General features: G+C 44.0%; 1 protein-coding gene across 5 annotated transcripts in view; it reads right to left on the reverse strand.

The window, feature by feature from the left end:
• Window positions 1–13,319, reverse strand: part of LOC111974289 (vinexin-like) — a 44,322-nt gene extending 31,003 nt beyond the window's left edge. For 3 of the 5 annotated variants that reach the window (XM_024001975.2, XM_024001971.2, XM_024001970.2), the window contains exons 1-2: window positions 9,041–9,123; window positions 7,255–7,362 (exon numbers count right to left, since the gene is read on the reverse strand). In XM_024001975.2, the coding sequence (XP_023857743.1) occupies window positions 7,255–7,263 (9 nt within the window). In that variant the 5' untranslated portion in view covers window positions 7,264–7,362; window positions 9,041–9,123. Of the gene's footprint in view, window positions 1–7,254; window positions 7,363–9,040; window positions 9,124–13,220 lie in introns of those variants that run through there. The other 2 variants (XM_024001974.2, XM_024001973.2) reach the window with 2 other exon arrangements.
• Between the last annotated feature and the right edge of the window lie 1,698 nt (window positions 13,320–15,017).

Below are 15,017 nucleotides of genomic sequence, written 5' to 3' on the forward strand. Positions count from 1 at the left end.
TTCGCTACACTCGCAATAACATCTGCTAACCATATGTATTTGACCAATAAAACTGACCTCACTAATGCTCTTGTGACTGAATGGAAGCAAGTCCCCGCAGCAATGTTCCAACATCTAGTGGAAAGCCTTCACAGAAAAGTGGAGGCTGTTATAGCAGCAAAGGGAAGAACAACTCCATAATAATGCCCCTGATTTTGGAATGAGACGATCGACGATCGTTAGATACAGAGATCAGTAGAGACATGTAGACTAATTAGATTGTGTTGAGACAACACACTACTTTGCAGAGAGAGAGAGAGAGGAAGACGGAGCTGGTGTTAGTTACAGGGACAGTGGATGATTATGTAGTGAGTCAGAATAGTGTTAGTCAGCATAGGGTCACTGAACTTCACCACACCCTGCTGCTGACTCCCAGAAAATCTATGGGACTTTTCCCTCACGGCCCAGAATAGCAACCGCGTAACTGAATAGAAAGGAGATGCTCAAATACAGTCCATAGGTCACATCAATAGATGTGTGTAGTCGGCGAAGATCAAGGGACCGACCCAATAACGTAAGGTTGCTGTACGTAACCCCAGTTCTATGACAATATGAGTGAGGTCACTTACTATGGGTTAAGCCTTCAATGGATGTGGTCAATAAGGAACTCCTATCATACAACGTGTGTCGTAGACAGACCTCACACATATAAATCATAGAACTAGGATTAGTTAAGTAAATCATTTCAAATAATAATTTGGTCACTCAGTATGGGATATGGAAAACTCAAGTAGCATTGGTTCTAATCTCCAAAACCAGCTAATCAACCCTCAGAGGCCCCAAAACTAAGCAACGTACGTGCCAAAGAGGGTGCAGTGACGTCCAGTCGGTAGAACCTCATGAAGGTATGGACGGTGCCCCAACATGCTAAATTGCTGATGTCTTGCACAGAGATGCCTTTGAACAGTGCCCATGACGCACCCATACCTCTGGTGGAATGAGCCCTTAGGGATGATACACCCTTGCTTTTATAATCATTTATAATAGCATCCGCTATCAAGTCAAATTGTATTGGAATTAAGAAATATATAAATATTAGGACGAGCAATGTCGGAGTGGCATTGACTAAAATACAGTAGAATGCAATATATACGTATGAAATGAGAAACAGTATGCAAACATTATTAAAGTGAATAGTGTTCCATTTTTAAAGTGACCAGTGATTCCATGTCTATGTACATGGGGCAACAGCCTCTAAGGCGCAGGGTTGAGTAACCGGGTTGTAGCAGCGATGGCTGTTTAACAGTCTGATGGCCTTGAGATAGAAGCTGTTTTTCAGTCTCTCGGTCCCAGCTTTGATGCACCTGTACTGACCTCACCTTCTGGATGATAGAGGGGTGAACAGGCTGTGGCTCGGGTGGTTGATGTCCTTGATGATCTTTTTGGCCTTCCTGTGACATCGGGTACTGTAGGTGTGCTGAAGGGCAGGCAATGTGCAGACCTCACCACTCTCTGGAGAGCCCAGCGTTTGCGGCCAGTGCAGTTGCCGTACCAGGCGGTGATAGTAGTGGAGGTGTTGTTTCCTACCTTCACCACCTGGGGGCGGCCCGTCAGGAAGTCCAGGACCCAGTTGCACAGGGCAGGGTTCAGACCCAGGGCCCAGAGCTTAATGATGAGCTTGGAGGGTATTATGGTGTTGAAGGCTGAGCTATAGTCAATGAACAGCATTCGCACATAGGTATTCCTCTTGTCCCGATGGAATAGGGCAGTGTGCAGTGCGATGGCGATTGCGTCGTCTGTGGATCTATTGGAGCGGTATGCAAATTGAAGTAGGTCTAGGGTGTCAGGTAAGATGGAGGTGATATGATCCTTAACTAGTCTCTCAAAGCACTTCATGATGACAGAAGTGAGTGCTACGGGGTGATAGTCATTTAGTTAAGTTACCTTTGCTTTCTTGGGTACAGGAACAATGGTGGACATCTTGAAGCAAGTGGGGATAGCAGACTGGGATAAGGAGAGATTGAATTTGTCTGTAAACACTCCAGCCAGCTGGTCTGCGCATGCTCAGGGGACACGGCTAGGGATGCCGTCTGGGCCGGCCACCTTGCGAGAGTTAACACGCTTAAATGTCTTACTTTGGAACTATCACGGAGAAGGAGAGCCCACAGTCCTTGGGAGCAGGGGTGTCTGTGGCACTGTGTTATCCTCAAAGTGGGCGAAGAAGGTGTTAGCTTGTCCGGAGCAAGACGTCAGTGTCCACTCGTGTCTGAGCCGTTGAATTGTGACTCCACTTTGTCTCTGTCCTGACAGTCTGCCTGTTCGATTGCCTTACGGAGGGAATCACTACACTGTTGGTATTCAACCATATTCCCATGCCGTGGTTAATTGCGGTGGTCCGTGCTTTCAGTTTTGTGCGAATGCTGCCATCTATCCAAGGTTTTTGGTTTTGGGTAGGTTTTAATAGTCACAGTGGGAACAACATCCCCTATACAATTCCTGATGAACTCAGTCACTGTGTCCAATGTGATGAACGCTGGTGAGAAATGGGCCTCCCTGCGTGGGAGAGTGCCCAAGAGTTAAAGAGCTAGTCGCTTTTCTCAGGGCTCTCGTCGTAAAGCCTTTACTGGACAGCAGTGGAGGCTGGTGGGAGGAGCTATAGGAGGARGGGCTCATTGTAATGGTTACAATGTATTAACTTGAACGATATCAAACACATCAAACATATGGAAACCACATGTTTGACTCCGTTCCTTTATTCTATTCCAGCCATTACAATGAGCTCATCCTCCTATAGCTCCTCCCACGAGCCTCCACTGCTGGACAGAGAGGAAAAGGGTGSAGGGTGAAAAGATGATAGCTCCAAATAAAGGCAATGATAAGCTCTACTAACGTTAGGCACAAAAGAGGGGTTAGGTTTCTAGTTAACCTTGGATATCCCCGTGGTAAAACTCAGGCAAGAGGGGTGAACTGACAGTTTGTGCAGCTCTACCGCTCGCTTTGCGGATTTAATGGCTAAAAGTAAGACAGTTTTGAATGAGAGAAGTCTCATATCTGCACTTTCCAGTGGCTCAAACAACGACTGAGACATAGCCTCAAGTACAACAGATAGGTCCCAAGTTGGGACTAGCTGTTTGGACAACGGGCGTAAGTAACGTGCACCCTTCATAAAACAACAGATAGGGGGATGTTTTCCCACTGTGTCATTGTTGAAGTCTACAGTATATGGCAGGCAGAGATGGAGGCCAGAGACTTTAACAGTGGAGTAAGCCTTCTCCCTGTCCAGAAGCCCCTCAAGTAAGCAAAGTACCTCGGAAACAGAACACTGAAAGGGAATGGCCCGTTCCTGCTCGCGCCATCTCTCAAACAGACACAACTTGATATCATACAGTGAGCGCGTAGAAAGGGCCCAAGTGCTTTGATTAATTTCAACGGCCTAAGCAGTAGGCCTGTCGCATTAAGATTCATCCTCTCATGTGACAGGCCCGAGTGCCAGGGTGTCTAGATGAGGATGGAAAATCTCCCTGTGTAAAATAATCTCTGCTAACCACAGCCGTCCTGGCCATCGGGGGGCTACCGGGATAAGACAACCTCTGTTCCCTAACTCTGGCTAGAGTGGGGAGGTACAGACTCAGAGGGGGAAACATGTAAAGCTGTCCCCTTGGCCATGGGTACGCTAGCACATCCACCCCTAGTGGCACATTGTCATTTTCCATTGAAAATAACAACTGGCAGTGCGCATTTCTACGCGATGCGAAGAGATCTAGGGACGACCGTCCTTACAGTATTTCTCCCATATTTGGGCCACTACAAAGGGCTGAAGCTTCCAATATACAGAAGCACTGTAAGCAACTCAAGGTAGTTTATGTGAGTAACACGGAGTTGTGGAGGCCACAATCCATTCACTGCTCTGCCCTGTGACAGAGGCGTCTGTCGTCACACCCTTTCCTTGCAGACACTACCCCTAGGGGAGTGCCTTTGACTAAGATCAAGGGATCCCTCCAGTGGCGGAGAGCCGAAACTCATGGTAGGGATGCTTTTATCTTGTGATGGAGGTGACGAATGCAACACAGACGTACGAACAGGACCCATTGCGGAATGTCTCTTGTTGTCAGCCACTACAGCGGGACTATTGATATGGTGGAGGCCATCAAACCCAATAAACGGAGACACGTTTTTGAGCGTGACCGTATGCCAAAGTCTGAACATGGAGATGCACTGGCAAAACGCAGTGACTCGCCTTTCCAATAGGGTGGCCTGGAACAAAATATAATTTATTCTGCCCCCCAGATATTCTATGATCTGTGTAGGCACCAAACAGCCCAGATATTCTATGTGCTGTGTGGGCACCAAACAGCTCTTTATCTGCTTGATCCTGAAATCTAGCTCTGTGAGGAGGGTTGCAAGGATAGCTGTATTTCTTTGTCTGGGCACAGAGCAGGTAACCGTCTATGTAGGCAGAGATTCTGAGCCCCCTGGACCTCAGAGGGGTCAGTGCCACGTCCAAACATTTGCTGAAAGTCAGTGGGGCTAGTGAAAGGCTGATACTCATAGGGCTGGCCCTGAAAGGCGAACCTGAGAAATCTCCTGTGTGCTGGCAAAATGTTGATTTGAAAATAGGCATCCTGCAGATCAACTGTAGTGAACCCTTCGCCTTGACGAATGGAGCAAGATGAAGATAGGCGATTAGCATGAGGTTGTAAGTAACAAGAAAACTTCCCAGGACATAGACATATCTGATATTGGCAGAAAGCTTAAATTCTTGTTAATCTAACTGCACTGTCCAATTTACAGTAGGTATTACAGTGAAAGAATACCCTGCTATTGTTTGAGGAGAGTGCACAATTTTGAACATGAAAAGTTATTAATAAACAAATTAGGCACATTTGGGCAGTCTTGACACAACATTTTGAACAGAAATGCAATGGTTCATTAGATCAGTCTAAAACCTTGCACATACACTGCTGCCATCTAGTGGCCAAAATCTAAATTGCACCTGGGCTGGATTAATACATTATGGCCTTTCTCTTGCATTTCAAAGATGATGGTACGAAAAAATTACAAAAGAACGGTTGTTTTTTTCTTTGTATTTTCTTTTACCAGATCTATTGTGTTATATTCTCATACATTCCTTTCACATTTCCACAAACTTCAAAGTGTTTCCTTTCAAATGGTACCAAGAATATGCATATCCTTGCTTCATGGCCTGAGCTACAGGCAGTTAGATTTGGGTTTGTCATTTTAGGCGAAAATTGGATATCCTTAAGAGGTTTTAATACAGCAGAAATGATCGAAATTACAGGCTACTTTGACACCGACAAACTGAGAATCTGAGATCAATAAAAACTACCTTGTCTTGAATCCATCATTAGCCTAAGCTTAGGTGTGTAGAGACGCATATTGTAAACTACAATATGAGGAGGAAATTGTAATCCTAAACATGCTTTCCAGTTTCAATGACTCACCCGATGATGCACGGTTTACTCCCCGGTGATGGCCGATGCGCTCGTGCCAAAAGGCAATCTCTCTTGTTTTACTTTGTAAAACAATATTTGGAATTTGATATAATATTTTGGCAGTCTCTACAGACAGATTAGTCTTCTCTTTTCAGCAGGAGCCATTTCCTTTCTAAACTGTTTTTTTCCCACGATTGTATTTGAAATATTGCCAAAGGCCTGTTTTGTCTGCATGCTGTTCACTGACAGATTTGCCGTGCGTTCCCAACTGTAAACTGTGCCTTGTTATTGGGCTACACACAATCCACAGCTAGACACATGTTTTAAAGAAGCTATTGATAGTCTGTGGTTATATAATATGCCTTCTCGTGGAGTAGTAGGGTATTCTGAATTATTTCATTTATTTCTGAACAGACAACAGTAATTCTATAACTTTAGAAAATGTATTTTAATTTATCAGTGGTGCTGCTGCTCCTCCAGAACCCTTCGCGCGTTTATGCTTGTATAAAGAAATAAATGATCAAGTGCGATGAGAGTTGCAGGCTCATGTCTATCAGAGCAAAGGGAGGGAGATATATAAAGTGAATCTCATTCTAGTTCTGTGAGAGATACAGGCACACTTCTAACATAGCCACGGCCACACATTGGTCTCAAACAGCGGTTACAATGTTGCGCAAACCAAATCTACATTTTCATATTACGCTTTWGGGGGAGGGGGGGGTATTAATCAAGAGGCAACTCCAATTAACTTGTATCGTTCAAATTTGTATATTGCTAAATAATGTCACAAGAGGTACTGGATCCGGCCAAATAGGTTCCGGAACAAAACAGTCCAAAACGGAGAAGTACCGGATCCTGAAGAGAGTATTCAGAAGTATTTTGACCTCATAAGGAATACCCAAAGTGAGGTGAGATGGAGCAACAGCGCGTTAGAAAGGAGCGGAGTCCCTCCTATTAGCTGTCGCTCCTGTCTGTCTACGGCTTTGCGTGAAATTAGTTCCTTATTGACCACGCCCAACGAAGGCGCTACCCATACTGAATGACCGAGCAATTATTTGAAATAGAACTTACAACAAAGCCATGACTATATTAGCTTTCATCTTCGCCGATAATTTACAGGGAAACTTTTAATATATTAACTCTAATCTGGAAGCCCAAAAAATAACTTATTACAAGAAAGTGTTTCACAACAGGATTTCTCTCACCAGCTGTGTTTTTGAGTCAAGTGTTGCATCAGGATGATTTTATGAAAAATGAGTTGGCACTCTATGTTTCTCTATGCATTGTCACCCAGACCTCTCATCCTCCTGTCTGTGGTAGGAGGTTTTCTGTGACTGGGTCCAGCTCTAATCTCCTCCACTGCATTGTTATCCCAGAAAGTATGGTTGTCAGGACAGCCACAAATGACACCTTATGAGTTGTAGAACCTCTGCTACCAACAGTATCCACCACAACAGGCAGCCTGCCAGAGCCCCACCTGGGTAGAGGGAGTGTCTAAGGCCAGGTGAAGTAACAATAGCAAAACTTTCCCTTATATTGTCCTCATACCAAACATCATGGAAATATGTTTCAGCTTGAAAGAGAATGGGCGGAACTCAACAATTGGTACAGTGATACAAACATTTGACATGTTATGTGACATAAATCCATCATAATGAGGTGTATTACCAAAAAGTACAGTACAAGGTAGTATCATAGCTTCAGTATAGTGAATTGGTGTGCAAAGTCACTTTATGGATAACTCGATTTGACCCTTAAAAAAGTGCACACAACTAGCCAAATGAGTGACATCCTCTCTATTGATTGTATTTCTATGACTGACCTCCTCCATTGGTTTCTGTGTGTAGGGCTGTGCTGAGCAGAAAGAGCAGGTTAATCATTGGCTCCATAATGTTGTTCCCAGCCATGAGAAGTCCTGCTCAGAGTTAGACTAATAAGGACACAGACCAAAACACAGACATGTTTGCTTAAGGTGGTGATTTTGTTTGTAGTGCAATACAGGTCCTAAAAACTTCTGGCCTTTCCTTAATATCAGGCTGCATAACATCCCTTCATCTCTATCCTTTAATGGAGATGCTTCATTTTTGGGGGGAAACAACATACTCATGTCTGGCCTTCCACTACTACTCTCCAGATGAGTGGGAGGCAGGTAATGCCTTATCACATAATCTCACACAATGTAGTAAATTCCAGGGGATAAATTATGTAAGAAAGCAATAAACCTGAAATGATCATTAGTATGTTTTTACTTGAACAGGATGTTAGAAGATAATCACAAACAATCTGATCTTTTTCAAAAACCTGAGGGCTGACTGATCATCAGGTTGTTATTATAAAGATGTTCTCTAAAGGTTAATCACACACTCCTGCCTTGTCTCCAGACTGCAACTTGGCACATGTGAACACATTGCCATAGACCATACAAGGACCTGGACCCGGCCTGTTTATTATATGCGCTTATTGAGGGATACACACATTTATCAGAAAGAAACTATTCTGCCTCCTTGTATGGTGCTCCCTCCCCTCAGCCTGCTGCTTGGGGGAGCCAGGGCTTCCGTGTTACTTGTCAATAGAGACCCTACACAGCCTCACTTTGAGGCGGCCAATAATAATATGACTGCTGGACTAGAGAGGGATTGGAGATTTCAGGGCGGTTACTGTACTCACATTAGAGCTCACGCAGTGCTATGCAAGGTAGTTCAGCCCTTACACAACTACAAAAGAACAATCACAACCTTACACAGTGTAGGCAAATATGCCATCACAGTGCACACAAAAACACTCACACAGCCATATGGGTAGCTTTTTGTATATATGCAAAGCAGAGTGAGTATAGGCTGTGGTGATGGAGCAAGAGATCTCAGGAGAGCTCAAATAGGATCAGTGCAGGGTATAGAAATCATCCTGACATCCACAATAAGCCCCAAGATGAAGGGTGAACATGTCTGGAGCCAGAGGGCCAAGGAGCCCTGTGTTAAGTGCAGTGTACTAGGGTATTGTCCCTGACAGGGGTATCTATTTCCACACCGTTAATAAGGTAGCCCCCATGATTATAGTACAGTATACCCAAACCCATGGATAGAGCAGTGAGTAGTGACCATAATAACACAGCCCCCTTCTCTCATTCCCATCCTCTGTGTTCCTGTAATGTGGCAGGGGTGCATCAGAGCTGCCCTCTCCTCCACTCATTCACAAACCACAACTAAGACTGTTTCTCTAGGACAGTTCACAGCACAGACCTCATCACTGAGGGTAGCAGAATAAAATAGCCTTCTTCTGTCCGAATGAGACAACTTCAAGTACACTATACTGTACTGGATCTCGCTGTGTGGCCATCCTCTCAGTTTGCGTCTCTTTAAAAAAAAACACTGACAAACTCCTGGGAAAGTCTGCTGCACTAATCCTGTGAAGCAAGCAAATAAGCCAGGAGCACATAGGCAAACAGGCAGGTTACTCAACCCTTCAATAAAAACAGAGCAAAGCAGAACCTACCACAGCCCCATGATCACATAGCCAGATATTTTACACAGTAACTTACTATGTTGAAAAGTGTATCTAAAGTTATTTCATCCTACTTCCTCAGCAGAGGAAAAGTTTAGGCTACTCACCTCTGATGAAGAAGACCAGGGAACAACACACCTCTCAAAGTTCTATCTTCTCTGTGATGCATGTAAGCCCAATATGTTGTGGGCAGTCCCACTCTACTACCTCGCTCACTCACTCACTCACTCACTCACAGCGTCTCTCTCTCTCTCTCTCTCTCGCTCTCGCTCTCTCTCTCTCTCTCTCTCTTTCGACTACCTCCTCCTGTGAAGGACTTCCCGGTTGACAGGCATTGCCATGGCAACCCCTGGACCCTGTTCAAAAGGCACCCTCCTCTTGGCTTGTCAGCGCGTAGCTTCTTCAATGAAGAGTGCTCATCGTAGTGATATTTCACACAGTCCAGGGTTAACCAAAGGGGAATGCTAATAGTTAATCACCTCCACCTCCCCAATACCCCACACTGCCCCTCTCTCTATCACCCACTCTCTCTTTCTCTCCCACGACTCCCTCTCTTTTGTGCTGCTGTTTGTGTCTTTTCTGGGGGCACATACAGGCTAGGTCTCTTTCCAGTTAAAGAGAGACGGGAGTGAAGAGGAGGGGAGAAAAATAACTCTCTCAGTCCAGGAGGGTTCTCTGAGGGTCCCCTGACATCATTAGTCATTGAGGGGGTCAACCCCCATGGATCGCACTGACACTGGACCCACCACTTGACTCACTCACTCAGACACAGACAGACAGATAGACATACAGAGCTTGTCTTTCTCACATCCCCTGCCCTTCCCCAGATCATTTATACCAGCTACAACAGCTTAGACTGAGGGGCACGATGACTAGAGAGAAACTATATGTGAGGGGAGGTGAATCCATTTGAATTTGCTTCAACCACTGACAGCTGATATACAGAATAATCCAGACATTCTGTATTCAGATATCTAGATTGCCTTTCATAATATGTAGCCCTTGGAGCACACAGACCATAGAACAAGTACATGAGAGAATACAGTAAACGGAACTACACAGTGTTAATGTACAAGCAGAGTGAAACACATGCTCTCAAATTCCTCAGTTGTTCTCTCTACCATACATGGCAAATTAGAACTAGGTTTTCCAGGTTGTCTGCAGTGTTTGCCAATGGAGAGAAACAGGATAAAACCTGAAGATTTACATGCTGACATAACTGTTTCTGTCTCATATGTCTCAGGTACTGAGTTAGCCTTTACATGTTTCACATTGCAGGTACACTCACCTTTATTGCACTTTAACCTTTTAACCAATCAGACCAGCTAAAAACTAGAAATTATTTTGTGTGTGTGTGTGTGTGTGTGTGTGTGTGTGTGTGTGTGTGTGTGTGTGTGTGTGTGTGTGAGAGTNGTGTGTGTGTGTGTGTGTGTGTGTGTGTGAGAGTAAGCAAGCCCCATGCCTCGGACAGTTTCAGGTTGGAATCGAAGGAGTCAGCTCTTTTTTAATAATTCAGCGGTCTGGCTTGGGACAGTGAAACTCAGGCAAATACCAGGCAGTGTCCACTTACTGAGTCTGCACCGCTGCTCTGGAGATTGTTTTTGCCAAAGGAAAATTTGGTTTTTCACCCCTAGAAGAAGGAACGCTTCTGGATAGTTTGTGCTGTAGTGGAAGAGGCTATAGGGCCCAGTTAGAGCCGTCAGGCAGGCACAGTCCCCCGCTGTGACACAATCCTACACCCTGTCACTCTGTGGCTCAATGAGGTGCAAGAGGTGATTGCTGCTTTGGCCGAGGACCCAGCACCTCTCTCACAAACACACTCCCCCCTCCCTCTCTTCTTCTCTCCCATACACATTTCTCTTTCCATCACTGTCATTTTGTCTGTACCTCCCTCCAGTGATAAATATTATATTTGGAGGGATGGGAACTGTAGCCTGTTTTTTCCACTGTCCCGCCGGGTCCATAGTGTGGTATTTGTAACAGTGATGGGATTCTAATGAATCAACCCTAGCAACTCTCAGCTCTGTGCCAGACTAGTAAATCCCGCCTAGCAACGTTCAAACACATTCAAACCCTGTTCTGTCTCTGTGGTATGTTCCAATATGTTCAGTATGTTTCTATGAAGCAATCATACCCATTGCATGGGTCATTAAAATCCCATGCAACAACCAAAGACCATACCAAGTGAGGGAATACATCATGACATAAAGCTCTGTTACATAACAGTCAACTACCTAACTTGATGATGGCTAACGGCTGGGTACTTTTTCTACTGGTTGGGGAAAACATTTCCCAGTGAAGCACTAAACTATCTGAACATTCATCATGCATTTGGAAACAAACTGCCTATAAAACAAGCCATTTGGTTTCAATCAAGCATTCAGATTTTAGAGAGATTTAATAACTAAGAGTATAATGTAACTAAATATTGCTTAACACTGAAAGACATCCAATAAAGTGAAAGAACTGTCAGTTCATCTGTTTTTCTTTCTTAGGTGACCTTTGCCTACATCAGGGGGTTCCCAACCTAGGGGGCGGGACCTTCCTTGAGAAAAATGTAATAATAATACTCATCATAATAATTCGCAATTGTTTATACCGAGCTAAAACTATGCATAATTCCACAATGCTTTAGGCTAGAAACAAGCTGTAAAATGCCAGAGAAAGACACAGCTCTGATGCACTTGGAAATATCATTAAGAAGCTGAGCTATGACCTAAATTCGAGGAGTAAAATAAATGCTTTGACTCTTGGGAAGTAATCTTATATAATGTGTGACTCTGTCACTATCAATTGATCTAATCACTTTCTGTAAAAGAGAATATGTATAATTAAATTGAAGGTTCATTTAAATTATTATAATAAAACATATTTGGTAGCAGAATATTATTTGGCGAAATTGGGTCCGAACTTGAATTTCCTTGTCTATTATTAAAAGATGTAATGAATCTTGTTAAACTATGTAGAATTGCAGGACATTAGCTATAAAACAACAACATTTCCTAGGTCCCTCAAATTAAACAAAATCAAGCTTGTGGTGTTTTTAACATAGGCTAACTCAGTAAGCAATAATAAAAAGGCGGGCCTTGGGAAAAAAAGGCTCGGAACCCCTGGCCTACATGATCATCACCGTCACCCATACAGCCAGATATACACAGTGACAGTGTTGTTAAAATGCCTTTCAGAAGGACACAACAGCACCATGGGGGTTGTTTGTTGCTTTGCATGTAAACACCACTCTGGTCAGCGGTTGGTGCATCCCACAACCGTATGAGCCATACAGACTGATGATGAAGCCAACCATTCCCATGCGTACCTCTGCCTATATTAGACTCTCCTCTGGGGGAATGCTTGTCTCCTCTGGTATGGGAGGTAAGCTATGATAAGAACCCTCTCTCTTTCAGCACCAGAGCTCACAGCCCTCATGCACCCTGAGTATCAGAGTAGACGAATGGACACATGAAGATATGCTTGTCGTGGATGTTGGCCCAAAGAGGAAATCCATTTGGAGCTAACCCATCAAGGTTAGCTACTTCCAGTATAAAGAGCCCAGCTAAACAAAGACAACAGGGATGGTTTAAAATACAGATGTGGGATCTTCATTTGAGCCAGTTTGCTACAGCATTAAGGTAGTCCTGCAGCAACAGGAAATGTGAATTATTATGTGGATTAAAATTAATAGACATTTTTGTAGGGGTTGATACATTTTTCTCAGCAACAAAAGAGAGATCAAATGAAGATCCTACTGTACTTCTGTCCTTGTAAGCCCTTAGATGGGTTCAGTTCCCTTTACGTTTGGTAATAAATGTATCATGATAAAACACTGATGTGTTGAATGAATGAACATATTAACGTATACAGTATGTACAAATGAACATGCACAGTATAACCAGAGGTGCAGTACTGAAGTAGTTACATTCAGCATAGCTCTCAGCCCAAAACAACAGCCACAACATCAGAAACCTGTCTTTCCGTGGAGGAGGTCTGATTCCTATCTGCTCAACCAAAGACAGATAGCTCCTTCCTAAGACAATGTTAGAACCCTACAAGAACTATTCGGCTGCAACTCAACTGTTGCACAACAATGTTCAGACAAAAAGTAATTGACACGCATGGAGAACTAAAGATTAACACAGTTCAAGTGTATAATCCGGTCATTACGCTCCTGATCTCTTCAGCCCTCTAGGTGATAGAGCCAGAGTGAGCGGGAGAGTCTGACGACATGAACTGTTTGTGTTTTAGTCTTGGCGTGGAGCAGCAGAGACAGACAGAGAGAGTCGTACTTACAGATCAGTGCAGCGCAGGCCGAGTAGAGAGGTCTTCTTGGTATAGTACAGAGGGAGAGAGAAAGAGAAGGAGGGAGGGAGAGAACCACTGCTGCTGGCCAACAGGGTGTCTTTTATCTTCTGCGAGTGACTCAGCTTGTGTGTGTGTGTGTGGGTTTTGTGTGTGTGCAACACCCCTCACTCCACTCTACAGCTCATCAGGGACTCCGTAATAGTTTCCATCTGCAGCTGGAAATAATAGAAATTCCCATGCAGGCACAGCCTCAGTGGAACCGCCCTTTTGTTTTTCATGAGCAGGAACAGAGGAGGCCATTTTCACATCAACCTAAATATGCAGACTTGTGTTAGATGAATCCAGTAATAGTGTGGTGCTCCATTCAGAGTCCGAGGCCTATTTGAGAGAAAGATATGCAGATTTGCTAAACTAAACTGTAAAAAACTGTCTTCCTTCCAGCCAATCAGGGTGCTTGAATTGACATTTGGACTTGGGCTCCGCCCACTCTAGCTCAGAGAGTTTTTAGTCATCAACAGAAAAAGACACAAGTTTGGTTTGCAACCAAGCTTTAAGTGTTTATTCTAAAAGGGGCTTTATATTGTTGGGGGTTGTTTATGATTAGTGCATGCTACTGAAACCTTGCTAGTGTTAGTTATCTTGTTACATATAACTTAATACCTGTGTAACTAATGCATGCCATCTCCTAAGTACAGAATTGCCAGTTAATCATTGCTTGGTTGTATTTATCATTATGTGCATGTTACTATTACAGCAAGAGAGTGTGCTATATGGCAGTTTAGTAAGTAAGTTCTGGAAGATTCTAAGCGGCCTGATGCGCATGCGCACTTGATTTATGGCCAACCAGATAATCAATCAATCAAATCTATTTATAAAGCCCTTTTTACATCTGCAGATGTCACAAAGTGCTATACAGCTGCTGTTCCTTCACGCTGCGGTCCATCTCATCCCAAACCATCTCAATTGGGTTGAGGTCAGGTGATTGTGGAGGCCAGGTCAATAACACAATAGAAAAAGTCTATATACAGTGTGTGCAAATGGCGTAAGGAAGTAAGGCAATAAATAGGCCGTAGTAACGAAGTAATTACAATTTAGCAAATTAACACTAGGGTGATAGATGTGCAGATGGTGATGTGCAAGTAGAAATACTGGGAATACTAGTGTGCAAAAGAGCAACAAAGTAAATAAAACAATTTGGGGATGAGGTAGGTAGTTGGATGGGCTTTTTACAGATGGGTTGTGTACAGCTGCAGCAATCGGTAAGCTGCACAGATAGCTGATGCTTAAAGTTAGTGAGGGAGATATAAGTCTCCAACCAGCGATTTTTGCAATTCGTTCCAGTCATTGACAGCAGAGAACTGGAAGGAAAAGCGGCCAAAGGAGATGCTGGCTTTGGGGATGACCAGTGACATATACCTGCTGGAGCGCGTGCTACGGGTGGGTGTTGCTATGGTGACCAGTGAGCTGAGATAAGGCGGGGCTTTACCTAGCAGAGACTTATAGATGACCTGAACCAGTGGGTCTGGCGACGAATATGTAGTGAGGGCCCGACGRCGAGAGCATACAGGTCGCAGTGGTGGGTGGTATATGGGGCTTTGTGACAAAATGGATGGCACTGTGATAGACTGCATCCAGTTTGTTGAGTAGAGTGTTGGAGGCTATTTTGTAAATGACATCGCCGAAGTCGAGGATCGGTASMATAGTCAGTTTTACGAGGGTATGTTTGGCAGCATGAGTGAAGGAGGCTTTGTTGCGAAATAGGAAGCCGATTCTAGATTTAATTTT

This window comes from Salvelinus sp. IW2-2015, linkage group LG15 (genome assembly GCF_002910315.2).
Source record: "Salvelinus sp. IW2-2015 linkage group LG15, ASM291031v2, whole genome shotgun sequence".
NCBI classification, from domain to species: Eukaryota; Metazoa; Chordata; class Actinopteri; order Salmoniformes; family Salmonidae; genus Salvelinus; species Salvelinus sp. IW2-2015.